Consider the following 27,105-nt stretch of genomic DNA (forward strand, 5'->3'; position numbering starts at 1 on the left):
GGGAGGAATTGTGGGTTGAAGCTCATGCAGGGAGGGATTCGCTTCTTGGGTCCTTCTGAATAGTGAGGTGGAGATGAGGAGAGGGGGCAAGCAATTAAAAACAACCACATCAAGGCTGAAAGATTTGACACCTGTGTTCATAGGCCATGTTCAGAGGGGGTTGGAGTGCTCTGAAGCATGGCAGGGCCAGCTTTGTCCTGGTTCTTTCCTGCTTGCCACTAGATGGCACTCTGGAGACCATTAACTTGGTTAAGGTTTCAAGCTGGCTCTTTTCCAGCTAGAGGGTGCAGTCCATCTTTGCAAAGTTTGTGAGCCTGCACCTTCTTTTCAGTCTCGCTGGATGATTACCTGTATTATGCCTCCAGTAAGGTTTTCGTTTCTAAAGCACCAGAAACCAATGAGACTGTCAGCCGCTGACTACCTGCTTAAACTACATTATTCAAGTGATGTGTAATAATGTTTGGCAATACCATGCAGGAAGTAACTACTCTTAAGGCATTATGAACATTAGGCAAGTTGACTGTAGTTGGATAAATGGCAAGTTAATGTTTGTAGGATGGAACACAGGGCAGTCATCTTCACCGTTCTCAAGCAAGCCTTCAGCTAGACGTGAACTGATATGCTGCAGAAAAGTACACTTGCACGCTGCAGGAAGAATGTGTTGGCTCCATGGAGTCAAGGGGGTTTCTCTTGTAGAAAGTAGTAGGAAAAAGGTGTTCTCTGCAGAGCGCAAGCCTTACTTTTCACGCTCGGATCCTTCATAAGGGCGGGGATTGCTTCCAGTGGTTGGTGCATGAATATCCTAGTCTGTATTGAGTGAGGTAGAGAGAATCCAGGTTTAGGTGACTGGGACTTCTGTTGCTCAGAAAAACAGCAATAAGCTATATGCAATGACTTCTTTTAAGTCTTTGTGGTGTGCATATCATCAGAGCAATGTGTAAAGCTTCAGAGACCAACCAGAGCCAGAGTATTTGTATTAGTTCATTCTGGGCCACCAATCCAGAACAGTCTCTTCCTTTGCAAGTCCAGACAAAAGTTTACCACCACCTTAGTGGCAAATTGATTCAAGGTAGATGACGATTTCTTTTTAATGGAGGAAAGAACACTTGTTCTTTGCTAAGGATCAATAAGGACTTTCTTTCTCATTTACAGACAATCAGGATAGCTGGGATGGAAAACAGGAAAATGAGGATCGGTTTTTTGGGAGCCAGGAAGTCCTGACTGAGAAAGATATGGAGTTGTTCCGAGACATTCAGGAGCAAGCACTGCAGGTAAAGTCAGTTTCTCAGAAAGAAACTTTCTGGGAAAGTTTAAGCCTGTGCAGTATGTGGAAACATGGATAAAAAAGACTCCTACTGGTGCATCAGTCTGTCAGCAACTAATGGTCCCTGTCCCCATTGACTGAGAAAATTGATAGCAGTGGGTAGCTGATTCAGGAAGACTGAAACCGGTTGCTGATTTGCATTACCAACTGCAAATATTCATGGAAAGCAGAGGTTTGTGCACTAAAATCATGCATTATACTATTGCGTGTCTTGCACTTTGACCACCTAACGTGCCCTCTGCCCACTAACACATATAACAGCAGCCTACAAGAGAAAGTTTTCCTCTGCCTAAATGTGGGAATTGCTCAGATTTTCCAATGAAGAAAACCCAACACAACACAATAATCCGATACTGGTTCAAAGGCCACAACTGTCACGATTCAATTATAGTAGTTAATGGCAGCTTTTTTAAAAGAAAAAAATGTTTTATTTCAGAATCGTGTTGTACTGGAAAGTGAAACTTTATGCTCCTGGAAAGGAGAGATCCTTAGATCCTGAGTTAGGATCTACTTGAGATATTGGACTTAATCATGACATTTTTAGGTATTTGGGGTCAGTCTGAGTGTGCAAGGGAGTCCACAAACGACATCAAGAATAAGTAATGGCTGTTTCATACTCTAAATCTGCTCTAACCTTGTTAGAGCATTCATGAACTTTTTTGGAGCATTTTTTTGCATATCCTTATCTTCAGAACATGGAAAGTTTTTGAAATGGGTGCCTTTGGCAACAGAAAACCCAACCACATGTTCTCTGGGTCTTGCCCTGCCCACCTGACTTGAATAAGGTCTCCTGCGGAGTTAGTTCTGTTCTACCTGCCTGTCTATTCAGCCTGTCAGCAGGTAACTATAATGAAACTATTATTACTGCCTTAGCATCACTTGGTGTTTGCAGCAGCTTACAGATAAACTGAAAGAACAGATCTCCACCAGAAGTAGCTTACACTGTTTTAGGCAAAGATCAGATAGGAGCAGCAAACTGTCACTGTGGGTTGCACTGGGGAAGCGGAGGGCTGAAGCAAAAGATCGTAGGATGTTTTGGATGGATGGACGTCATCTGTTCATCTGTGTTTTTACATTGCTGTATGTTGAGGTGGCTCAAAGTGCAGTGACCTGGCAGATCACAGGGCCTGAGCACAAAAGTACTGGTGAACAAAGTGAATAACCTGTTTCTTCTGAGCATAGTTCAGGTATCTGTCTTTTGACCGGTGCTTCTTTCTATCCTTAAGATAACTATCCTTGGGTAGCTTGTTCCTCTTTCTCCAGGTGTTTTGGCTTGTATTTGTTTACCTTTGTTGTACCATAGTAATTGGACTGAAACCAGCCTAAATATAGGCACTGTATACAAAGAGGGTTAATGAATAATGAATTGTGATAAAACTGAACTAAACTGCAGCATGTGATAAACCAGACAAATGCAAAGTGAACTATTAACCCTTCCAAATCGGGTATATACGTAACCATGCTATAAAAGATTTCTTATTATTTACCTTGTCACATGAATAATTAAAGTAAGAAAACCACCTCTAATAAAACGCTGCAGTGACTAGCCTTTGCAGAGAATGTTGGCTTAGATAAGCGAAAATCTAGAATTAAGCTTACAAGAGGCTGGACAGAAATGTAACTAATAAGCATACATTTCTGACCAGAAGTGGTATGAACAGGAAACACCTTTTGATAATATGTATTCTAGAGTTAATCTGTTGAAATAATCTAGTGAAGACAAATGTGCACTTTTAAACTGAAGTGTCTGGTTGACTTTGGCAGGGATTGGGTTAAAGCAGGGTTGAGATGCAGCTGCTGCAAACTACATGTGTACTGTAGTGCTGAGCTAAAGGCTGCACCTGAGCAAACGGAAATGCACAAGCAGAGGAAAGTAGCGAAGGCTTCGAGTGAGCAGAGGGGAAGCAACTGAGTATGCAAGTGCGTGAGAACAAAATAGTGTAGGGGCAGACCACAGCCAGCTTAGGAGTTGTTCAGCAAGTCTCTGTGCCACGGTTTTCTCCTGGCCACTGTGATGTGCAAGCAGCTGTACTGGAGTTGGGTCTCTACTTTTTCATTGGGCATTCATTTGGAGGAGAGGCTGATCACGGAGAGAAGGGCGCAGACACAGAAGGCATTGCCACAGGTGCATATTACTCTTTATTCTTCCTCTTTGAATTTTGCCGGGGGGGGGGAGGGGGGAGTGCCTGTGCTGGTCGCCAGCATGGTGGCGTTCCTGCAAGCTGTGAAGACAAGGCAAGCGGTTTGGTTGTCCTGGGTGAGACTAGCGATTCCTTTTAAAGTTGTGGTGCAAGAGATGCTTCAGTGTGGATTGCAAAGACATAAGGAGCTCTCTGTTCCTTTCATAAAGCAGTCTCATGGTAATATGGCTTCTGGCAACAGGTGAAATTCTCACATTGTGCTCATCTATTCTGAAGTGTCAGGTGATTGTGCTTTGATTTCATCATGGGGTCCTAATCCTGGCATAAGCTTTTAGCATCAAAGATGGTTTTAATCCAGCTTGAGTGGGTATTTTGTCTTTTGTTAAAAGCTGCTCTACAGTTCAAACTAAGATAAACTGGCTTCTTTATCTTGCTCCCTTCCCATTAGGGAACTCGAGACAAATCCCCAGGCCTCCTGCTAAAGGAGAGAGGGGCCTAGGGAATCAATCAGCGAGCTTCAGCAAAGAACCATTTTTCCAAGTAGTTGAACTTGGGATCGCATACAGTGACTCAGTTATAACATTTGAAGTTCTTTGGTCAGCCTCTGACAAGCTTTTCCTTCTGTTTTGTCATCTTGGATAAGAATGGAAGGTGGTATGAGCAACATGCTCCTGGTACTGAGGGATCTATTTGCTCTTGGATAAACCTTTGAGGCAGGAGGCTCCTGTATCTTGATATTTGCTGTTAAAATGTGTGTCCAGGATGCTGACGAGAGAGACTCTAAGCCTTCCTCCTCCTGCACCTATTATATGAAATGGAAATCTCTGGATCTGGGATATCACCACCTCAAGCCGTAACCCATGGATCAGGATGTTTGTAGCTGTTCCATTTTGTTGGGATACAGCTATTTATAGGCACTTCACTGGCACTCTTCACCCCAGTACCAGACCACCTAAGTGAGAAGTGGTTTCAGTTATTAATAGCCCCGCACTCCAAGCTCAGTCACGTGACAGCGGAAAGTCAATGGGAAACATTTGATGTTAACTGTGCATGCCAGAGCTTTCCATTGGAGAGTGGTCTTGGACAGTAAGATTGTAAAAAAAAAATTTAAAAAAAAAAAAAATATTAAAGCAGGGTGTGTAGTTCCCATATTCCAAGCCTCATGTCTTGGGCAATATGTTTGCCAGCAAATTTGGACAAGGATATGGCTGTAGGAGTTTGGAAGAGGAAAAGGACCAAGTACTGAAATATAAGCTAGGGAACCTGCCCAAAGTCACCAAGACAATTTGGGAGAGTTAGTCTGAGGTAGCCTTATGAGACGTAGGAGTCAAACCAGGAGATTACTGTTAATTCCTGGTATGGATTTTATTTGTACTGCCTTTAAATGTTAAGAGATACTTCTCTAGAAAGCGCCAGGAGAAGAGTTGCAGGGGTGTAGGTTGTAGCCGTGTTGGTCTAAGGACATAGGCAGACAAGGTTCCTTGGGTGAATTTGATATCTTTTATTAGACTTTTTCATTCCATCCAGGAAGAGCACACACCAACTGCTGAAACTTCCTTAGCCTGAGGAAGGGTTTTTGAACTCGAAAGCTTGCTTAATAACTATTCTCCAACTATTTGGGTTGGTCTAATAAAAGATATCAAATTCACCCAAGGAACCTTGTCTGCCAGGAGAAGAGTTGCTTTTTCTGTAACCTTGTGCCCACGCTGGTACAAAACAATGGGTGAATGTGATTTAAATAAAACTCCATGTTTATTCTTGATGAAAGGTCTGCACACGTGTTCTGGGAATTGTGTTAAAATACCGCAGTCAACTAATCTCCAAGGTCACTACATATAGAAGCTTTTGCTGGAGCTTGGAACCCTGTTTTCCAAACTTGTTTCTCATGGGACTAGCTAGCAGTGCTGGTTTTAAAATTCCTTGAATCCATTGACAATGATCCTGTAACCTTGAAACCAGTGATGAGGATTCTTTGCAAGCTTTTTATGCTATCGCAGTGCATGTCACTTCTGTGGTACTCACTGTTTCATTGACTAGATAAATGCTGTATCTCCTGAAGCTGAGAGCGCAGTTTACCTGTTGCTCTGCTAATATGCTAAGGTCATAGGCATGTAAACGCATATAGATTTAAAGAAGATGAGAGTGATTGTTCTGCGAGTGTCTGGGGCTGCTGCCTGGATTGACATGAAGAAGTTTGCTAGCTCTCCCTTTTATAAACTGGTTGCCCTGCACAAAGAGTGAGATATTGGTGGTAGCATTAAAAGGAGGTGTCTGCATCTCCCTACTTACCTCTCTAAATTTGAAGAAATGAAAGCAGGCTAAGTAGATACCTGTTTCTCCCAGCCAGGAATCCTGACTTTGATAAAGTTTGGGATTTGGAAACTCACACACACATTTTTCTTGCACAGAAAGTAGGGGTGACGGGTCCCCCTGATCCACAAGTCCGCTGCCCCTCTGTCATCGAGTTCGGGAAGTATGAAATCCAAACCTGGTACTCCTCCCCATATCCACAGGAATACTCAAGGTATGTTGTGCAAACCCTCCCCTTCATTCCAGGTTACCGTTCATGGGATTATTATACTCTGGTAGGTGTAGAAATCCTGGACTTATTCAACTTGAATTTAGTGCACAAAGCGCTCCTAGACATTCCAAATGCCCTTTATGATAAATAAGGGAACGAGTGCCTTGGAGTCTCCTTAGCCTCAGGATTCATAAGCTTTGTAACAATACCTGTATACTACAAATATTCAAAAAGTGTTCAGAAGGTGCGGTGCTACAAGTGGGCAGAAAATGAGATTTTGGGTTACGAAATGAGAGAGCCCATGAGCTAAGTGATTAGTAGCATGCTATCCTAGCTGACTGGAGAGCTTGGCTTTGTGGTCTTACCCGCTTTTTAATTTTAGCATACATCATGATATTAATAATGAGCAGTACAGACTGAGCGGATGTGGTCTTTGTTATAAAATCTGAATTCAGGCTTGAAATGGCAGTACTTATTCTTGAAGGAGATGTAAAAAGTGGTAAGCAGACAAAATTGCTGAGAAGAGTTTTGTTGCACTTGTGCTATATGAATCATACCTAAATTACTGTAGTTCTCAAATGCTGTTTTTTAATCAGTTTATTGCCTCATTTTTACCAAATATTAATATGCCAAGTCTTTTCTTCACCACCTGCAGCTGCCATGTAAGAAAGAGAAACTTGTGTTTGGCTGCTTTGATGTTATTTTCTACATAGCGATAACCTTGTAGGCTGTCTAAGCCACAAGCACCCCCAGCGTTGAATAGGACGTCAGTTAGAATGTGAACCATCTTCAGACAGAGCCTCAAAGCAAAAAACCACAGAAAAATCTCTCCTACTAGCTCACGGGACAAGTTGGGTTGCTTTAAAAACGAAACTCTTAATTATCACATGCACTAGATTGATTAAATGTATCATTTGTACTGCAACTGGACTATGTAACAAATTAAATAAAAGCTAGACTCATCATCACCCGCCACACTGGAGTGAATGGCTTGAGCAGGCAAGGCTTTAAGAGATTAAAGATGGGGAAAATGTAGGAAACCTTCATCTAACACATCTTGTCACTCCCTAGTACAAAACTTCTCCTTGTAAGATTTCACAAGTATTTTAATTGATTCATGCCCTTTCCCTGAAGTATCATTTCATAGTTCAGCAGAGCTCATTCATTATTTAGGGCACTGAATAGATGTAGAATGTATATTCATAGCAGTATAAGCAAATAGTGTGCTGTTAATAAAATCTATATGCCTACATACCTGGAAGTTGACTATTTATTAAGGCTGCTTTCATCATGATATCCTTTCCCTTAAACATTTTTAACAGCACCGGAAAGTTTCATACTTTGGCCGTTATGAAGAAAATCACAATGCACATGTAGATTCTGATGATCTTTTACCTTTGCTTACAGGCTGCCTAAGTTGTATCTTTGCGAATTCTGTTTAAAGTATATGAAAAGCAGAACTATCCTCCAGCAGCACATGAAAAAATGTGGCTGGTTTCATCCTCCAGCCAATGAAATCTACAGAAAGAATAATATTTCAGTTTTTGAGGTAAGTTAGAACAGTGGCTCGTAGCTACTGCTTTCAGGACTTCAAGGGGTGATGCTCCTGCTTTTGAACCATTTAGATACATAACTTGGTCATTCACATATCCAGAATGATTTGACTCTGTAAAGAGTGAAGAACTGAACAATAGCTCTCTGTTAATAGCGCTGAGGCTGGGAGTAGATTATTAAACTAATCTATATTAAAAACATGTTCTTCCTAAACACGTGTTACTCTTCAGAAAATAAGTTGTAGTTTCTGCTTCTGGCTGACTAGTAGAACAGAATGCAGTCTTCCATTATACCCCGTCTGTTTTAATCTTTTGATCTGGTAGCCTTTTCTTTAGTGTTTGAGGGTTAGACCAATGTGAGATACCAACAGAATCAGATTATTGTGGTAATGATAGTGATGTCATTTTTTGTCCATTTCTGTAAGGTTGATGGCAATGTCAGTACCATTTACTGCCAGAACTTGTGCTTGCTGGCAAAGCTTTTCTTGGACCATAAGACGCTTTATTATGATGTGGAACCATTTCTCTTCTATGTGCTGACACAGAATGATGTCAAGGGCTGCCACCTTGTTGGCTACTTCTCCAAGGTAAGTATTTTAGTGTGGAATAAACTTACATTCAGACATAATGCTGTGCCTTGTCTGTGCCCATCTGGGATACAGTGTTGTCAAAAAAAAAAAAAGTCTCTCAGTTGCAAGGAAGGGGTATATTTCTTGCCAAAGACTCTAGATAAGAGAAATTCAGAGGCCTGCAGCAACTAATAAAGCTAAGTTACCTTTTAATATTGTTGAAGAGAGCCTATCCTCAAAGGAACTTGTGCTGCAGTTAGCAGCTCAAAGGGAGAAGTTTTAGATGACTTCCTATTCCCTTGGTGGTGATAGGTAGAACCGTTTATGAAGTAAACATTATTGTTGCCAGAACAGAGCTATCTGAGTGCTTCCTAACCAGATACAATCTTTGCTTGATCTGCAAGTTGCATCTCATTTCGAACCTTTTAATTTTCATGCTGGGAATGCAGAGATCTTAGTGATGCTTAAAAGACCTTGACTTTCAAACAGCCCTGTTTTAAAGACTCTGAGTCTCTCTTTCTCCAGCAGTAGTTGTTTTGCTTGCCATCCAGCCGTCAGAGCAACCATGGCAAAAAATAAACCCAGCAAAAACCTCTGATGACTAATCCATGCTTTTTCTTCCCACGTCCAGCACACATTAGACTGGATTTTGGGTGCATGTCCTAGTACCGTGAATATTGAATCACTTGAGATTTGCACCAGTAGCTGGCAAATAAAAAATCTAGTCCAGCCTGCTTACCACCTCCATTTGTGCACTTTTGAAAGATTAGTGAAGACTGAGATTCCTCCTCCTGAGATTTGTATCTCTTGTGTTGTTTCTAAGAGGAAGAAAGTAGCAGGTGCCTCTCTCATTCTTTTCATTCACTTAAGGTGGTGGTTTTAATGGCCATGACAATGATTTGATACTGTTCCACCTTCTCTCATTGGAGACTTTCCTTTGCTGATGTGCATTGAAGTCCCCCAGGAGCTGTGAGCATGGCTTTCATTTTTGGTCTTTAGTTCAGGGTTAATTACTAGCTCTTACGCAGTGGCTCCTTTTCTGTCTAAGCAGTCCATTGTTTTGAAAGTCTGTTTCTCTTTCCTCTACCAGGAGAAGCATTGCCAACAGAAGTACAATGTTTCCTGTATAATGATTCTCCCCCAGTACCAGCGTAAGGGCTATGGCAGGTTCCTCATTGACTTCAGTAAGAATTGTTTTCTCATTTTTTCACCTTTTCATATTGGTTCATCTCCTCGTGTTTTTAAGAAAGGACTGAATCAGGGGGGAAACATGCAGGCTTCTAGTAATTTTCCTGTGCTAAATGGTTCTCGGAACAAGCAGATTCTGGAGCACGTGAAGCCCTCCAAACTTGAGAGCTGCTCTCTGTTCTAGTGGGAAGCAAATTAATTATTCTCCCTCTGAGTCCCACAAATGCCTCATGCTAAAAACTGTGAAGTTGCACCAGCACAGACCTCCTGGCAGAAGCTTTCCCTGCTCATACAGTTGTTTTTTTCAGAAAAAAACAAAACTACCTATGGAAGCTGCCGACTGCCAAATTAAGTGTCAGATCATTTGTAAAACAGGTGCTGCTAGTAGTTTGTTTGAGCTTTTGATTTGGTCATAAAAACACCTGCACATAGATTGCAAGCTTCTGCCAGTTTTGCAGTTGAAGTCTGTGTTTGCATTTGCCATCAACTCAAGCTTTCTCCTGAGCAACAGTTGCAAACTCAAATGGGAATGCACCCTGCATATTGGTCAGTACCTGGATGCCCATCAGGGACATGCCTGCAAAGGGCAGCTTACCAGCGGAGCTATCTCAGTGTAATTGAGATACTACTCTTGTTTTACCTGTATCACTTCCCCTGTGAACATGCTAATTCTGGAGCTAGTGTCCACAGAGAGAGGCATGCTGGTATAAAAATGCCAGGGCATGGGCACATGAGCAAGTTATCATGAGGTAAATGAAGGGAGGAGTTTTATAGTACCTGAGCTACTCAGTGGTAGCTACCCACATGCATGCTTGTACCCTGAGGTCTGTGAAAGCTGACCGTGTAGCTTACACTTTTATTTGTCTTGGGGTAACAGTATGCACACGGGCAGTTGCCAAAGAGTAGTTGATGCTCTATTAGGGATGTAAGTACTGATTAATTAAAATATCAATTTAACCTCTTGTAATTACACCAGTTAAATGATTAATCATTACAGCAGCCCCAGGACAGGTGAGAGCGGATGGGGGAACTAGTACTTAATACAGGGGTGGGCAAAATACAGCCCACCGGATCTAGCTGCCAAGGGATTTTGTCCCAGCTGTGGCCGGTCCCTTGGCCAGTCCTGGCCCAGGGGCTGGTCCCACTGTTCCTGGGCACACAGCAGGGCTGGGGCGCTAGGGCAGCCAGACTCCACTTCCCAGGGGCAACCACCAGACCCACACCAGCTGCCCAAGCACCCTGGCACATCTGCCTTGTACCGCCGGGGTGGGACCCACGTGGGCAGGGTGTCCTGCCAAGTGGCTAGGATGGGGCCATGGGTTGATGGAGAGTGACATCTGGGAGGGGTATGGGTGGGCAGGCCTAGGACTGGGATTGTGGGGCTGGGGGTCAGGGCAGACCCACAGTCCACTACCTGCATATCTCTACAACAATGGCACTGATTCCATGGGCAGTGGCATGCCAGGAGCAGATCGCTGCTGTGCCCTGAGCCCTGGACTATGGCCTCGTGCTGTCACTGCCCAGCGATCCTGGGGTCTCCAGGGAGACCAGCCAGGACCTGGGCAGGTGGGGAGCTGCTTCCAGAAGTGTGGTGGCTGCGGCCAGGATCTGGGGGCATTGACGGCTCACGGCTGGGACCCAGGATAGAACTGCAATCCACTGCCCACATGCTCCTGCCAGCAGAACCATCACCCGTTACGGGAGCATGCAGGGAACAGAAAGCTCTGCCTTCAGCCTGTGTTGTCACTGCCCCAAGATCCTGGCCCTGCCTGCCCGTCCCATTCCTGGATGCTGCTCCCCACCAGCCCACGGCGGCATCCCAGCCACCCAGCCCAGCATGGAGGAGAGCCATTTAGGGAGTTTTTGTGGGGTGGGGGTGCTGACCTGGTTTGGGACAGCTCACCAAAACTCTCTATGTGGTCCTCAGGCCCAAATAATTGCCCGCTTTACTAAACTCTGCGGATCCTGGGGCAGCTGCTTACAGCATCCCCACTGCCTGCCTTGAGCAGCCCAGGCTCTATGGCAGGCAGCTGGGGCCTGCCTGGACCCCAGGCTGCTTGTGGCAAGGAAGCTGCAAGCGTCTGCACCAAGGTCCCATGGAGCCTAGCATAGGTACTAATCCTCCCCTCCTTCCTCCCTCCCTCCTGCCTGGCCTGCCACTTTCCTGTTCCTGCAGGGGCAGCGTGTGGCTACCCTTCCCTGTCAGACTGCACCCCTGCTAAACAATAACCGGTTGGCTAGAACCAGTTATCGCTGGGCTTATCGGTTAAGCAACTAATTGTTTAACTGTTCACCTCCTTATGCTCTATATAAATTCCCATCCTCGCATATCTCATGATAGCATCTTTGGTGTGCTCTCACCTCCAGTATAGTTAGGTTTGAAAATTCTGGTATCTGTTCTTCATGCTCAGTACCCACAGGTCTGCTCCAGTCTGCTTTCACTCTGTCTTTACTTTTTCTAGTTAGGCACTTGGGGCATCTTTACATGTGCTCTGGGGTGGGTGGGGAGGGAGGGGGAAGCGTTCGGGAGCTGCTGTAATTAAAACACCCTCAGCGTGTCATGTATTCAGCATCCTGTGCTTCAAAATAGTGGCAGGGATGCTTTAACTAAAGCTCTTCCGACAAGTTTTAACTAAAGCACCCCTGCTGCCATTTTGAAATGCGGGGACCCTGAATGCATGTGATGCCAAGGCTGCTGGAGTGTTCTAATTAGAACACATCGGAGCAGGCGTTGGGCACATGGATAGCTGCCCTTGGTGCCATCTAGTGGCACCAGCACATGAATGGTAGCATAAGTAGGATGTGGCCTACCGATTTCTGAATGCATTCTAGGACAGTAAAAGTTAACGGTGGAAGAAGCTTGGCCAGTTATTCAGTGTCTCTTGGAATGCGGGTTATCCGTCTTTCAAATACTTTCAACCCTGTGTGGGAAGAATGCCACCATAGAAGCTCCTTTATGAGCTTGGCTTGGGCTAGGGTGGAAAAGTTGGTAGCTGCATCATGTAGTCCTCGTGACAAGTTACTCTGTGTTTCCTTAGGCTATCTGCTTTCAAAGCGCGAAGGTCAAGCAGGGTCACCAGAAAAGCCACTGTCTGATCTGGGCCGTCTCTCATACATGGCTTATTGGAAAAGTGTAATACTGGAGTGCCTTTATCATCACCGTGACAAGCAATTAAGCATCAAGAAGTTAAGCAAACTGACTGGAATCTGCCCTCAAGACATCACGTCCACCTTGCACCACCTACGAATGCTTGACTTCCGTAGTGACCAGTGAGTATAGTGGCCCAACTGCTTCCCAGACGAGGACCCAGATCCTCTTGAATAGCACTGCTGGGAGGACTGTGCGTATGCCTTCCTGCTCAAATGTCTCCACAGCTACTCTCCTGGGAGACCAGCTCCAAGTGCTTGGACAGTAAAGAAAGCTTTTGCCTTGGTCCAGAGATAATCAGAGAGTGTCTCCTGTTTTTCTAAGATGCATCTTTACCCATTATACCCCCAGTCCTGCATTCTTTTCTTAGCACCCTCTTCTAACAGCAAACACTGCCCTAATCCTGACCTTCCAGACTAGTGTATAGCAGCTGTGTCACTTATATCTTTGCCCAGGAAGGGAAAGACCACAGCACTTTGTCTCTGAAGGCTGGAGATATTCTTCCTGCCAGTTTTAGGATGTCACAGATAGTAGAACGTCTTCTTGACAATCTGTACCTTTCATTGCCGTTGCTTTCTGAAGCTAAACACAGTGGCATTGATCAAGGGTGTATGGATCCTTCTGTCAGACCTTGCTTTGCATTAATTTCTCATGTCTCTGTCTGCAGTGTGCACCTCACTGTTTGTGGTCTGAAGAGTCTTCTCTCTTCCCAGATTTGTGATTGTTCGTCGGGAGAAACTTATCCAGGAACATATGGCAAAGCTCAAGACTCATGTCCGATCTATAGATGTAGATCCAGAATGTTTGCGCTGGACACCTGTCATTGTCTCCAACTCTGTTGTCTCTGAGGATGAAGAGGAAGAGACTGAGGAAGGAGAAAATGAAGAGCAGCAGCAGCAGAAGGAAAGAGATCTAGAGGCCAGTGTAAGAGTGAATCTATTGCTTTTATGTAAGCCATAGTATGCCATTTAATTCTCCTCAAAACAGTCACAGTGTTTTGTTTCCAATCCAAATGTGTGAGTGGGAGGTTTTAGCATCGTCCTGAATTGTAGAAGGTGGCATGGATTAAATTATTTACCTGCCCAGTTCCAGGTCAGAAACCAGACGAGTGGGAGCCACATGGCACAGAGTTTGGAGAGAAGTAGACCCCTAACCTTGCACCATTTGATAGCGCACTCTGAAGAGATTCCTGCCCATCACTGAACAGCATTGTTCTTTTAAAATCAAAGGAAATGTTTCAGTCCATTTTGCATTTCCTTGGCCCAAGGTTGTGCGCAGAAAGGAATTCTTAAAAATGGAAACTTGATATTTTTTTAAGGAAAAATAAAAACAGTAGGGCAGTGGTTCTCAACCATTTTAGACTCAAAGCACCCCTTAGAAAAAATGCCAGCTCTTAGTTTTGACTAGTTTTTTACTATGGAAATAGAGCGATTTTTTTTGAATGGAAAGAACTTGGACCACAGTAGGTCAGAGTGGGTTTTGAACACTGAGTTCCTGTTTGAAACCTCTAGGTTCATCTTCTGAATTGTGCATAGGCATTTGCACACTTAATAGTGCTAATATTGTGTGGCACCCCACAACAAGTTTTGAAAGGATCTCATGGCACCCTGGCTGAGAATCACCTGTTCACATTCACACTTAAAGCAAACGTTACAGTGTGCAAACATCAACCTTGAGGATCACCAGAACCACCACGTTTCTGTCCCAGTGGACCTGTCTGCGGAACAGCTGAAAGCCGCAGGACAAGCTGTATCTTTAAACAAGCCACATTTGCATCTGTCATTGACCAAACAGGTGACCTATATGAAATGCTTTGCTCTGGCTGACAGAAGGACTGTGCATCACTCTTGCATTACAAGCTAAATTCCCTGGATATTGCACAGCGACAAAAAATTATTTCTGCTTCTTTAAAGCCACATGCAATAGCTGCAAAAAAGCTGTCAGTTCCCTGTGAGCACAAACAGGTACAGGGGTCAGGCATAACATAGTTTTCTCCTTGTTCTAATAGGTATCAGTATGTTCTTGGCTGCTATTAGCTGAGCTTGATTGTCAGGGACCAGGTGGGGATACTTTTTCAACCTGTGGGGAGTTGGGAGTCCTTTTGCAGCTCTGTGGCATTCCCCCCGTCTGCCTTTCTCCAGTTTGCAGAAGCTTCTGTCACCTTTCCTCAGTCACTTAGTTCCTAACTGGGCCCTTTGCCTTGGTCAACAGCTTTTATGGAGTAGAATTCGGGATAGGTTTTAAATAGAAAATCTGAATTGTATGTTTTTATTCAAACATAGATGGTGAAACCTGTCTCCTGGGAGAAGAAAGAGCAAGAACCTTATTCTCCTCCAGAGAATGAAAAAAAGCCAGACATTGTTGCTCCAGCCAGTTCAGTGCGGCCAAACAAGCAAGTTCTTCCCTTGGATAGTCTTCCTGCAAACAGCCAGCCATCACGAAGGGGCCGATGGAGCCGGAAAGGCAAAAAGCTTCAGGAAACTTTTTGCGATAAGGAACAGAAACTGTTCCTAGAGGAGCTGTCTGCAGCTCCTAGTGGGCGGTGCAGCGAATGCGAGGAGAAGTCAGCTGCCTCACGAGGCCGTTGCAGCGAATGCGAGGAGAAGTCGGCAGCTTCACAGGGACGATGCGGCGAATGTGAGGAGAAATCCCCAGCCCTCCGGGGTCGTTATGGGGAAGATGAGGATAAGGCTGCAGCCCCGCAGGGACAGTATGGGAAAAGTGACAAGTCCTTGGTGCCTGGGCGGCGATACAGCGAAGGCATGGAGATGTTGAGAAGACAGTTAAAGAAGAACACTGAGCCACTGAAGTGCCGATTTGTGGAGGAGTGTGACAGATTGCCCCGCCGCTACAGCGATGGTGATAGGACTCTTCTGAGGTGCTTTAGTGAGAGTAGCGAAGAGGAGGAGGATGATCCTGTGAGTCCTCGGTCCAACTCTCCGCCTGTTCTTACCAAGCCAACATTAAAACGAAAGGTGCGTGCTACCTTTAGGGTCTTTAGATCCCTCTGGTCCTGGCTGCGGGCTGCATTTGCTCTCCCTGGGCTGGTGCCATCTTCTTGCCAATTCTTTTCATAGTAATAGCACTCATTAGACCTTGTTAGTGGAGCTATGCTGAAATGTCATTAGTAGCTGCAGGCCTTTGGTCTTCAAACACTTACATGGTAGTTCACTGAGTACTTGCAGGCCATCAACTCTTATAAACAGACTCTGCTCTTTTACACTGATGGAAAGCTAGAAAACTTCATGGAAGCCAGTGCCTTTACTCTGTGTTTACACTCGTATAATTTAGACCAGAGTCTATATGTCAGAGGGGGAGGCTTCTGGTCCCATCCATACTGTAAAATTCTGGTACCTGTTTTTCCGTTGTTCGTTGCTTAATTTTATTGCTTTTACGCAAATACTTTTTTTCAGAAACCAATTCTCCATCGCAAGAGGCGAGTACGTAAGCGCAAGCACCACAACAGCAGTGTTGTCACTGAAACGATCTCCGAGACCACAGAGGTGTTGGATGAGCCTTTTGAGGACTCGGACTCCGAGAGGCCAATGCCCCGATTAGAGCCTACCTTTGAGATTGAGGAAGAGGAGGAAGAGGAAGAGGATGAAAGCGAACTATTCCCGAGGGGGTATTTTCGTCACTTACCCCCACCAGATACCCTCAGGCGCCGACCCTCCTCGAAGAGGAAGTCCAAAGATGAAGAGGATTCTGATGACACTAACGGTATGTTTCGTAAACATGTTGTGAATTTGCACCTGGAGTTAGATGAAGATATCAGTAATTGATAGACTGTATCCCTCGTGAGGGAACTGATTGTCTACTTTGCCATATAATTTCCAGCTAAACTACAGGGTAGGACACACATTCTTGGTTATGCCATCCTCAAATGTGCAGCACATGTATGGAAAACATTATTTTTATATTTAAACATCCTATTAGCATGTGAAAAGATAGTATGGCACCTTCAGATTTTAGTTCTTCACTTCCTTAGTGAAGTAGATTTCTGTGCCTGGTTACACAGAGGGGTCACTTAGAAAAAATGAAAGGAAAGCAAACCACAGACACAGTTTTGAGCAGCCTCCATGGGCAGTGGCAAAATGAAAGAGGAGGACTAGGTAAGAATCTGTTTTGTGATCCTTTGTTCTAATGCAGGTACTCGCTCGTTCTCTGTCCTCCCTCTCCAGAGTTCTCTGATCCTAGGCCTTTAATACAGGCAGCAAAAAGACACCAGATCAGAACTAGGGCTCTTAGTGTGCTGTTAAACTACACAATGAATATTTCTCATTGAAGCGTTTCACTACATTCACCTGTCTTGCAGTGGCTGGAGGTTCTGTTACTGCCCAGTATATCACATTCCTCATGGGAGCTCTTTGATTGCCTGCATTGGATGCGGCAAACAGCCAAATAAAAATAAAGGAGCAGCAGAAACAGATGTATGATGTTCTCATTCCACCTTGAATAATTCTTATCGGAACTACCTAAATTATTCATACCACTCAACTGGCCTCTGATTAGCAGAGGAGAGTTCCCTCTAACAGTACTTAAATGCTGAAGGAGCAGTGATACGATGATAGCTATCTTTGCTATTTATATAGCACCAGTCCTTATTGAATCCCTGTGGCACTAATCCTCATTTAAGTTCAAACACTCAAAAAAAATGCTAATGCAACAGTAAGGTCATGCGTTGTCTAACTGAGGAACCAGGACATGCAATAGTTAAGGGGGGTGGGGGGAAAAGCTCAACCAAGTTGTACACCCAGTAGGGCTTGTGACATGCATTAGCAGAGAGCATCCCAAACAATAGAGTTCTTCCCCCATCTCTGCCTTCTGCTACAGGTGTCAGTCCATCTAAAGCAATAACACTTCCATGACTATGTACATAATGCTTTTCTTGCTGTGAGGTGTTTCCTGATATTTAATCTACATTTTTTTCATATTGTTTTTCTAAATTATGCCCGTTTACCAGATTGAATCATTCTTGTCTTTGTAGTTGTTGCCTTATCTGATCTACCCATATTTCGTTCTCTTAATCGTTCCTAATTCAGTTCTTCCTGACCCCGGCGCACATGCGCTCACTCTCGCTTTATTCCTTATCTCTTAGGTAATTGTGCCCCACAATTGAGCGCATTCTTCAGGTGGTTTTGCACCTGGAATTACAGAGACATAGTTTCCTTCTCACACCTTTTGATGGGTGTACCGTTGCATATATAATGTAAAAGAGCTATGGGTTTTAAGAAAAAAAATATGTTAGTGCATCATAACCGTTCAGAGGTCATCACCTACAAATTCATTACTGGCCCTTTTGGTGAAATAATTCAGTATCATGGGATTCTCAGCTTGCAGATTTCTGCAAGAAGGCTGTTTCTGCTTCTCTTCTCCTCTTTGCCCTCCCCCCGCCCAAATGTTCTGTCTTACGTTCCCAGTGACTAGCTTTTTTTTGTGGTTGCGGGTAGATTTCCTGAGTAGCAGCTACTCACTGAAGTTACCCTGATCTGTCAGCTTCACCACTCTAAGCTTCAGCAGACTCCGATTAGCTTTTAATCTGCCACAGTTTTGGAAACCCCCGAGCAGCCGCAAAGGCACAGGCAGCGTCAAGCTTCATATTCAGGAAAATAGTGCCATATTCATTCACAGTCAGTTCACATCTGGAAGGTTTTCTTCACAATTGCTTGGCTATGGGCATTTCTCAAAAAGCCCTACATTTTGCTGGGATTTATCACTTGCCAAAAAAAGCTTCCTGCTGAGACCTGACTTGTGGATTTTTCAAGCCTTAGTTCAAATTCTCCAGATTTTGCCTTCAAGCTGAGAAAAAAAAAATGTGGCAAATATTTATAACTTCTCAAAAACATCACATTTTTTTCTGAAATTTGGTCTCAGTACAGGTTGGGTGGGTTTTGGTTAACCAGGGTCAATAGCTAGGTAGAGTATAGATAAAGAGTTATGTGAGTCAGCCTGGCTGAGGGTGACCTTAAGGTCAGTCCTAAATGTCCCTGTAGACAGACTTTTGCGCATCCATTTGTACTTCTTAGTGAATTTCCAGTTTTCTCATCTACATGTGAAGGTGGGACTAGTGCTTTAGTAGAAATGTCGTAGTTTGGCCTATAAAGTTTGAATGTCTTACTGCCAATAGGACTAGAGCCTAAAGGGCCTGGGCCAACTCCTCGGGATGTCGATCACCGTCACTGTCTTGAAGTGTTAGGTCCATAACAGGCCAGGGTTTCTGCCAAGTTCCCTATGACCATGCCCATGAGAAACGTTTGTGAGCTACTGAGACCACATCCTCCAGCCCTGCTCAGTCAAATGGATGACACAATTGCCTTTGTAACTGGGTGGCTAGTGTAAGAACAGCTGGTAAGAATTGGGTGGCATATTGCATAGCATGACAGGGAACTTGTAGGATAAAAACAACTGTAGGAAATGCAGAAATATAAACATTCCTGTTCTGTGTGCGGGGAAATCAAATGAAGTACCTATGTCCAGGGACAATGATGAAATACTTTCCGCTCCAGCAGCAACTAAGGAGGATATTAAACAGTAACTGCTAAACTTTTACTTTTTTCCATTAGCAGGTCTGGATAACTAGCATCCAAGAGTTTCGAAAGAACTGGACAAAGAGCTCTCTGGACCATAATGTTGACTTTTAATAAGTCTTGGAACACTGGAGAGATTCCAAAGGGCTGGGAGGAAGCTAATGTTATGTCAGTATTTCAAAAGGGTCAATGGCATGAACCTTGTAATTATAGGTCTGTCAGCCTGAAATGGATCCTGATTGAATAATGAAACGGGCAATAGGGGATTTAATGAATAAAGAATTAAAATCGGCGTTTGCTACAAAACAAAACACGGGTTTGTGGAAAACAGATCTTGTCAGACATCTGGCTGTCTTTCTGTTTTGATGAGACTACAAGCTGGGTTGATAAAAGTAATGATGCTCCAGTAGTACACACACATCCTTTTAAGGATTTAATTTATTACTAGACAACATCTTGATTAAGCAAGTAGGATGATGCAGAATGAACCTGGCTAGCTCATAACTGTCAGCACGTAATTGTAAACAGGAAAGCCTCCTGTAGCCAGTTTTGTTTTCTGGAGCAGTCCCCAAGGGATTGGTCCTGAGCCATTGCCCTTTCACATTTTTATCCACGGCCTAGGAGATCATTATTGATAAGGTTTGCAGGGGACCCAGAAATTGTGGGTAAGTGATACATAATGAATGGGACAGGTCAGTTATACAAAATAAGCTGGACTCCTGGGTAAACGGGGTGCAGCGAACAATTTGCATGTTACACATACAGCCGAGTGTTGAAGCAAGACATCTAGGAATAAGGACTGTTGGGCCTTCGTACACGGTGGAAACAATTACCCTGAAAAGGAAAAAATAATGAGGGAAATTGACCACTGAAACAATTGACCAGGGCTTGTGGTGGATTCCATTATTGGGAATTTTTGAGGGATGCTTAGAGGTTTTTCTAATTGCTGTCCTCTTGTTCAAGCAGGAGTTAATTCAAAGAAGTTCTGTGGCTGTTAAAGAGGTCAGAATCGATTCTCACAGGGGTCCTTTTAGGCTTTATAATCTAGGAAGCTGTTAAGGAATTTGGAAGAGAGCTGAAATGTGAGAAGTGACCCATCAAAAAATCCAGATGAGGGGGCAGATTTGGCTTCCTTTTAATATTTACTCAGATGTCGAGCATTTACCAACTGCCCCATTAAAGTATCTTGATAATTGTTTGATGTTACTAAATTTCAGCAGTGACTGGAAGGAGAAAAATTTCTTTCTTCAGCAGACCTGCAAGATTCAGAAATAAGTATAAACCTACCTGCATCCTATCTTTGTAGGTGCCGAAGACACTGACCTAAGTGGAACTTTTTTCTGCTCAAACGTGTGGTATTACTTGTGGTTCTAGTTCTTCCAGCATCATCAGTCATATGATTTTTTTGGAGCTGAAACTTTGAATAGAGGGACCTGGAAAACAGTGATGTTCTTGGCAAATGTGATTCATGTCACATGCTGTTAATGTGCACATTTTGCACAAGGGGAAGGTGAAGAGTTTGCTCTTCTCTTAAAATGTTTGTAGAGACAGATTAATAAATGGGGTGGGTAGTCTGGGACTCTGCAGAGGCACTTCCTTGAAGTTAGGGGCAAGGGAAAAAAAGGTGAAAGTAACTGGAAATAGCTGAGCAGTGTTTTTTGTTTTGTTTTCAGGCACCCCTACCTTGAAGCCAGTCTCTCTGCTGAGAAAATGTGAAGCAACAGATTCTCCCCTTGAGCCAGATACTTCTACCCCCATGAAAAAGAAGAAGGGATGGCCAAAAGGCAAAAGCCGCAAGCCAGTCCACTGGAAGAAAAGACCTGGTCGGAAACCAGGGCTTAAACTGAACCAGGAGAAGGTGCCAGCCTCTGCTGAGGATGAAGGAGTAGATGCAGTGGTAACTGATTCAAAGCCAGGGCGCAAACCCAAGATGCAGGAGAAGGAAGAGCCTGTTGAACAAAAAGAAGAGCTGCCCCTGGCTGAGGAGAGGAAGGAGGAGGACGTGCACATGGAAGCAGAAGAGGTGGGAGAGGGAGAGGAGGAAGATACAACAAGCAGTGAAGTGAGAGCAGTTTCTCCTGTGGACAGCAGCAGTCCAGCACCAGAAGTCAAAGAGCCTGAGATAGAGGAAGAAGTAGAGGAAAAGCCACGGGTATCAGAAGAGCAAAGGCAATCAGAGGAGGAGCAGCAAGAAGCAGAAGAGCCTGAGCACGATCACGAGGAAGAAGATGACGTTGCGGAGGTGATAAATCAAAATGAAGACCATGATGCTGATGATGAAGATGATGCTCACCTGGAGTCTGCGAAGAAGAAAGAATTGGAGGAACAGCCTGTCGGGGAAGGGGTGAAAGAGGAGCCTGACGTTCAGGAGTCTTTTTTAGAAGCAAGCCTACAGAGCGGTAGGGAAGATGCAAAGGGCAAAAATGAGGCCGAGGCAGATTCTGAGGAAGAGCAGGTTTCTCATGAGACCTCAGGAGGCTCAGAGCATGTCCCTGGCTCTGAGGACGATCACGAAGAAGAGCAAAACAATAAAGAAGGGTTAATTGAACTAAAAGAAGAGGAAGAGATTCCTCACAGTGAGCTAGACCTAGAAACGGTCCAAGCAGTCCAGTCCCTGACGCAGGAAGAAAGCAACGAGCATGACGTGGCCTACCAGGACTGCGAGGAAACGCTAGCTGCTTGTCAGACCCTGCAGAGCTACACCCAGGCAGACGAGGACCCTCAGATCTCCATGGTGGAGGATTGTCATGCCTCGGAGCACAACAGTCCGATATCTTCTGTCCAGTCCCACCCGAGCCAGTCTGTGCGCTCTGTCAGCAGCCCCAACGTGCCTGCCCTGGAGAGTGGTTACACCCAGATAAGCCCTGAACAAGGATCCCTGTCCGCACCCTCTATGCAGAACATGGAGACCAGCCCCATGATGGATGTGCCTTCTGTATCGGACCACTCCCAGCAGGTGGTGGATAGTGGCTTCAGTGACCTTGGCAGCATTGAGAGCACCACGGAGAACTACGAGAACCCCAGCAGTTACGACTCCACCATGGGAGGTAGCATTTGTGGAAACAACTCTTCCCAGAGCAGCTGCTCGTATGGGGGACTCTCTTCCTCCAGCAGCCTCACTCAGAACAGTTGTGTTGTCACTCAGCAGATGGCAAACATTGGCAACAGTTGCAGCATGATGCAGCAGAGTACTGTCCAGCCTGCAGCCAACTGCAACATCAAGTCGCCTCAGAGCTGCGTGGTGGAAAGGCCTCCGAGCAATCAGCAACCAGCAACCCAGCAGCCGCAGCAGCAGCCTCAGTCACAACAGCCTCAGCCCCCGCCTCCCCCCCAGCAGCAGCCTCCACTGTCTCAGTGTAGCATGAATAACAGCTTCACCCCAGCACCGATGATCATGGAAATCCCAGAGTCGGGAAGCACCGGCAACATCAGTATCTACGAGAGGATTCCGGGGGATTTTGGGGCCGGGAGCTACTCGCAGCCATCAGCCACGTTCAGTTTAGCCAAGTTGCAGCAGCTAACAAATACCATTATGGACCCTCATGCCATGCCTTATAGCCATTCTCCTGCTGTGACTTCCTATGCAACCAGTGTTTCTTTGTCCAACACAGGATTGGCCCAGCTAGCTCCATCTCACCCATTAGCTGGGACGCCGCAAGCACAAGCCACCATGACCCCCCCACCAAACCTGGCATCCCCCACCATGAACCTCACGTCACCCTTGCTCCAGTGTAATATGTCTGCTACCAACATTGGTATCCCTCACACACAGAGGTTGCAGGGGCAGATGCCAGTCAAGGGGCACATTTCCATTCGCTCCAAATCAGCACCACTGCCCTCTGCAACTGCACACCAGCAGCAGCTGTACGGGCGCAGCCCGCCAGCAGTCGCCATGCAGGCTGGGCCCCGGGCGCTGGCTGTTCAGCGGGGTATGAACATGGGGGTTAACTTGATGCCAACCACCCCGTACAATGTCAACTCCATGAATATGAACCTGAATGCCATGAACAGCTACCGAATGACACAACCCATGATGAACAGCAGTTACCATAGTAACCCTGCCTACATGAACCAGACAGCACAGTATCCTATGCAGATGCAGATGGGGATGATGGGGAGCCAGGCCTATACCCAGCAGCCTATGCAGCCAAACCCTCATGGAAACATGATGTACACTGGCCCCTCCCATCACAGCTACATGAATGCTGCTGGGGTTCCCAAGCAGTCACTCAATGGACCGTACATGAGAAGATGAGCGAGATGAACTTGCAACCTAAAAACTTAAATATATATAAATAAAGGAACCTTTTATACTGACGAACCAGAGAAAATGGACCTTTTTCCAGTTAAAATATTGCTGTAGATTTAGAGGGTTTTTCTTTGGTTTATTTTATTTTTTAGAAAGCCTGGTCTTTTATTCTTTTTGTTCGTTTGTTGTTTATTTTTTTCCGTTTTGTTTTGTTTTGGGTTTTTGTTTCCTTCACAATCCTGAAACATTTTACAGCTGAAATCATTTAAAACTGGTTTTAGGGGGGGGAAACGTGCACAAAAATCTATTCATAATTTTTTAAAAAGAGCCTTACTTTGCTGACCACACGGACAGAACATGTGTAACAGTGAAATCGTCTTTTTAAATTGTACTCTCGAACCTATGTTCCTCTCCCTGCCCCACACCCCACTGCGCACAGCTCCCCGTGCTGCAGTCCTGTAAAATGTCTGACACCTCAATGGGTCTTCAAACCCTTCCCTCCGCTCCCCACCTAGCATCCCCTACTTCAGTCCAGCGGGAGGCACTTACGGGAGACTCGGAAGGGGACGTGGAGGACAGCAGAAGCTTTTAATCTCAGTGAGGCAGGAACATTTCTCAGCTTTAACCTCCCTGGCTCCCTCACCCCTCCGTACAATTTGGAATATATAAACCATATATGTAAACAATAAATTCTTTCCACATGGATATCTTTGTAGGTGAGTTAATTGAAAAAAAAAAGAATATGTTTCATTCTGAAAGTACGATGTAACTTTAATATGTGCCCATCCAGAACCCACAGACGCACGCCCACGTTGTTGGTCTGAAGTAGCATAAGCATATCACAGGAGAGCTGAGTGCACCCTAAGGCAGTCGCTAAAAAGATGAGAGGCCAGGTACTGTGCATCAGAAACAGGAGGAGAATGGCTACAGGCTTGTGTGTTGACAACCTGCAAATCAGCCGTAACGCTGAGATCCCAATCTCTGCTTTAGTATGTACTTTGAAATGCTGAGGGTCTTGGTTCTGAGCTGTTGAGTCTGGCTGGGCTCAAGGGCAGCCGTTTCCAGGGATCTGCCTCCAAGTTCCTTTGCTTATGTAATCTTGGAAGATGAAGTGCATGTTTTAAGCGTCTTGACAAGAAACCTATGGTGTCCTTGCCCACTGTTCCGTTTCTGGCACGTGTGGCGCGGGGTGGAAATGCTAGATGTGCTCTTCGTCCAGGGGAGTCATGGTGTTAAAATAGGCATGTCCCTGCTTTCACACCATCCTTGGAGAATTTCCCAGGAAGCTCATTCCCTGTAAGGCAGCGTGTGGGAAATGAAGGGCAATTCAGGCCCCCTCCATTAAGGGAGGAAGCGAGAGCAAGGCAATCGCACCATGGTGGGACCAAGACGGTGGGATTTTGCAGCGTCTTGGTCCGCATCCCATGCTCCATTCTCTTCCTGCTACACCGCTCTGGGACAGTGTAAGGGACGCTGCACCTTTTGGCTTGTCATCGAAGGCAAAAAAAGAAAGGGAAAGCATCATTGGCCCTTTCTTGGGAAGCTCTCTCTAGCTGTATATTCTGTAGGGATACAGATGCAAAAATAGGACTAATTAGTTGTAAAAAATGTCAAAGTCCAGATGACAGTTGGGGTTTCTTCAGATGCACTAAAATGGACCTTCCTCCAGTAACTGCTGATGTATACGGCAGAATTCTAAGGACTTCCACTTCTTGTTTCTCTTAGTTTTGAGCATGTGTGAGGCTGTGTAGGACCCCATTTCTCTGTATATACTATTCCAGTTCCAGATCATCCATGTAGAAAGCACACAGTGCTGCCCTCTCCTTCCTAGATCTTCAGCTGTGTCATTGCTTCCTGGTTACAGGCGGGTGGGTGGGGGGGACGGGACAGGTCGAGTTCCAGACAGGAGGAGAAGCTGTTGAAATGAGGGCCGTGAATTTAGTTTGTTTGCTGTTATGTTTGGTTTGGTTTTTGTATGGTTTTTCTTTTTTTTTTTTTAAATCAATCGGGCAGCTCCCTTTTCCACAAGCCTTTGTGACTGTAGAACTATTGTAGAAAAAAAAAATGTTCTTTTCTATATTATAAAAAGAAATTATCCAACGCAGTAATATTGGTACCTACCATTTTTTCACTTCTGTTTAAAAAAAAAAATGTATTTTTAGCAAGATAACTTGGGTAATCTTCTAAAAGAAATTAAAAAAAAAAACTCACTGTTAGTGACTTTGATGCCTTTTAAAATAAGAGCTTTTTCATTTCATTCCATCTTTAAAATTTTTTATCTTTGTTGTAGAATATTAAAAACTATTTTAAGAAAGATAAAAATTCTCTTTAAAGAGATCTCTAGAGTGTGTGAATAGAGCTCCAGATGCCTCTAAAAGCCGCATGTACAAATGAAGCTAAGTCTATTCCTGTCTGTTTATATTTGCTTTTCCTGTTTTGTAACCTCTTTGTACTTTGTTCATGGTGACTTGTAAGCTAAGGGGAAGGGGTGCCTAGATGCCTTTGTAACTCTCCATGTCATGCGCTCCTGGCCGGTTGGTCTCCCTTCCTCTCCTTGTATGTAATATCACTTTTTTTTCCCTTTCTAGCAAGTACTTTCAAAAGAACTCTGTACATTTTAACATAAAAAATAAATTATGTTGAGCCATTTTGGATGTCTGTCGTGCATGTGGAATTTTTACTTCCTCCTCGGCGTTGAAAACTGAATCCTGTCACTGCTCTCGGGGACCAGCAAGTGCGATTCCCTCGTGAAGCCTGCTGATCCAGAAGAGGTGCAGTATCTTAGGGAAACGCTGTCCTGGAAACTAGGTGCAGAATCTCTGCCCATAGCTTTAGCTTTTTCTGTAGCATGTGGGCTGCTTAAGGAAATCGTGCCTGCTCTCAGAGTCTCTACTACAAAGTGCTCACAAGTAAGTCAAGTTTGAAAACAGCTGTGGCCAACCTGCTATAATATATAATATAATTATATAATAATAATTATATACATATGTATGTGTGTGTATATGTGTATGTATGTATACACACACACACACATACATATTTATCTGACCTTTATTTATACACACGCGTGCGCGCGCACACACAATTATGTGTGTGTGTGTGTGTGTGTAAATATTTTTTGTTCCCTCTATTGACAGAAAGCCCACATTGGGAATCATGTCTTAATCCTATAAATTACTTATGCCTAATATATGAAAACGGTTGTAACATTGATGTTGTCTAGGCAAGACATTGGATTATTCACACATTAATTTGTCTTTGATTTACGCTGACAAAAAGTGGATATGGAAACTAGAGATTTTGGCCAGCAAACCACTGCAGTGTACACTGACCACAAAAGTTCATCAAGGCAGAAAAAGATTAGTCCAAAACTATTGATCTTTAAACAAATGACTATCTCTATTAATAGGTTTGGCTACCAGATAGAAAGGAGCACTCTGAGCACTCTGCAGTCCTATGGAGCTGTTAAGACACTAGATGGAAGCCAAGTTACAGTGACCTTTTGAGATTAGATTGAAAATTTCATCCAGGTAAACGTAGCAAATAATTTAACTGATTATTAGTGTTTTTGCCTAACTATTCACAAGCAGACTTTTATTAATTGATTCGGAGTGGGGACATTCAGTGTGAAGATATTTCTGCTGGCAAGTTGTTAATGGACAATTTGCTACTTGCTGCGAGCAGTGTATGCCTGGTGGTCTATAGCATGATTCTGGATTCCGACTGCATAGGAAGATCTGGGATTGTAAGATAGATACCCAAAGATTTCTACTGGAAACCTTTCCATAGACGTTTTCACAGGTGTTTATCTTCCACAAAAACAAATCTCATGTGTAAGCATTTGTGGAAAATGAATAAAGAGGGCCCCGAGGGTGAGTAAAATAT

At 44.4% G+C, this 27,105-nt stretch overlaps 1 protein-coding gene across 3 annotated transcripts in view; it reads left to right on the plus strand.

Moving 5' to 3' along the window:
- Window positions 1–25,874, plus strand: part of KAT6A (lysine acetyltransferase 6A) — a 49,396-nt gene extending 23,522 nt beyond the window's left edge. For 2 of the 3 annotated variants that reach the window (XM_059730625.1, XM_059730626.1), the window contains exons 9-18: window positions 1,153–1,271; window positions 5,874–5,989; window positions 7,394–7,535; window positions 7,965–8,126; window positions 9,199–9,292; window positions 12,335–12,566; window positions 13,158–13,368; window positions 14,727–15,419; window positions 15,858–16,164; window positions 20,645–25,874. In XM_059730625.1, the coding sequence (XP_059586608.1) occupies window positions 1,153–1,271; window positions 5,874–5,989; window positions 7,394–7,535; window positions 7,965–8,126; window positions 9,199–9,292; window positions 12,335–12,566; window positions 13,158–13,368; window positions 14,727–15,419; window positions 15,858–16,164; window positions 20,645–23,226 (4,658 nt within the window). In that variant the 3' untranslated portion in view covers window positions 23,227–25,874. The remainder of the gene's footprint in view (window positions 1–1,152; window positions 1,272–5,873; window positions 5,990–7,393; window positions 7,536–7,964; window positions 8,127–9,198; window positions 9,293–12,334; window positions 12,567–13,157; window positions 13,369–14,726; window positions 15,420–15,857; window positions 16,165–20,644) is intronic. The other variant, XM_059730627.1, reaches the window with a different exon arrangement.
- The last annotated feature ends 1,231 nt before the right edge of the window (window positions 25,875–27,105 follow it).

This window comes from Alligator mississippiensis, chromosome 7 (genome assembly GCF_030867095.1).
Source record: "Alligator mississippiensis isolate rAllMis1 chromosome 7, rAllMis1, whole genome shotgun sequence".
Classification (NCBI taxonomy): Eukaryota; Metazoa; Chordata; order Crocodylia; family Alligatoridae; genus Alligator; species Alligator mississippiensis.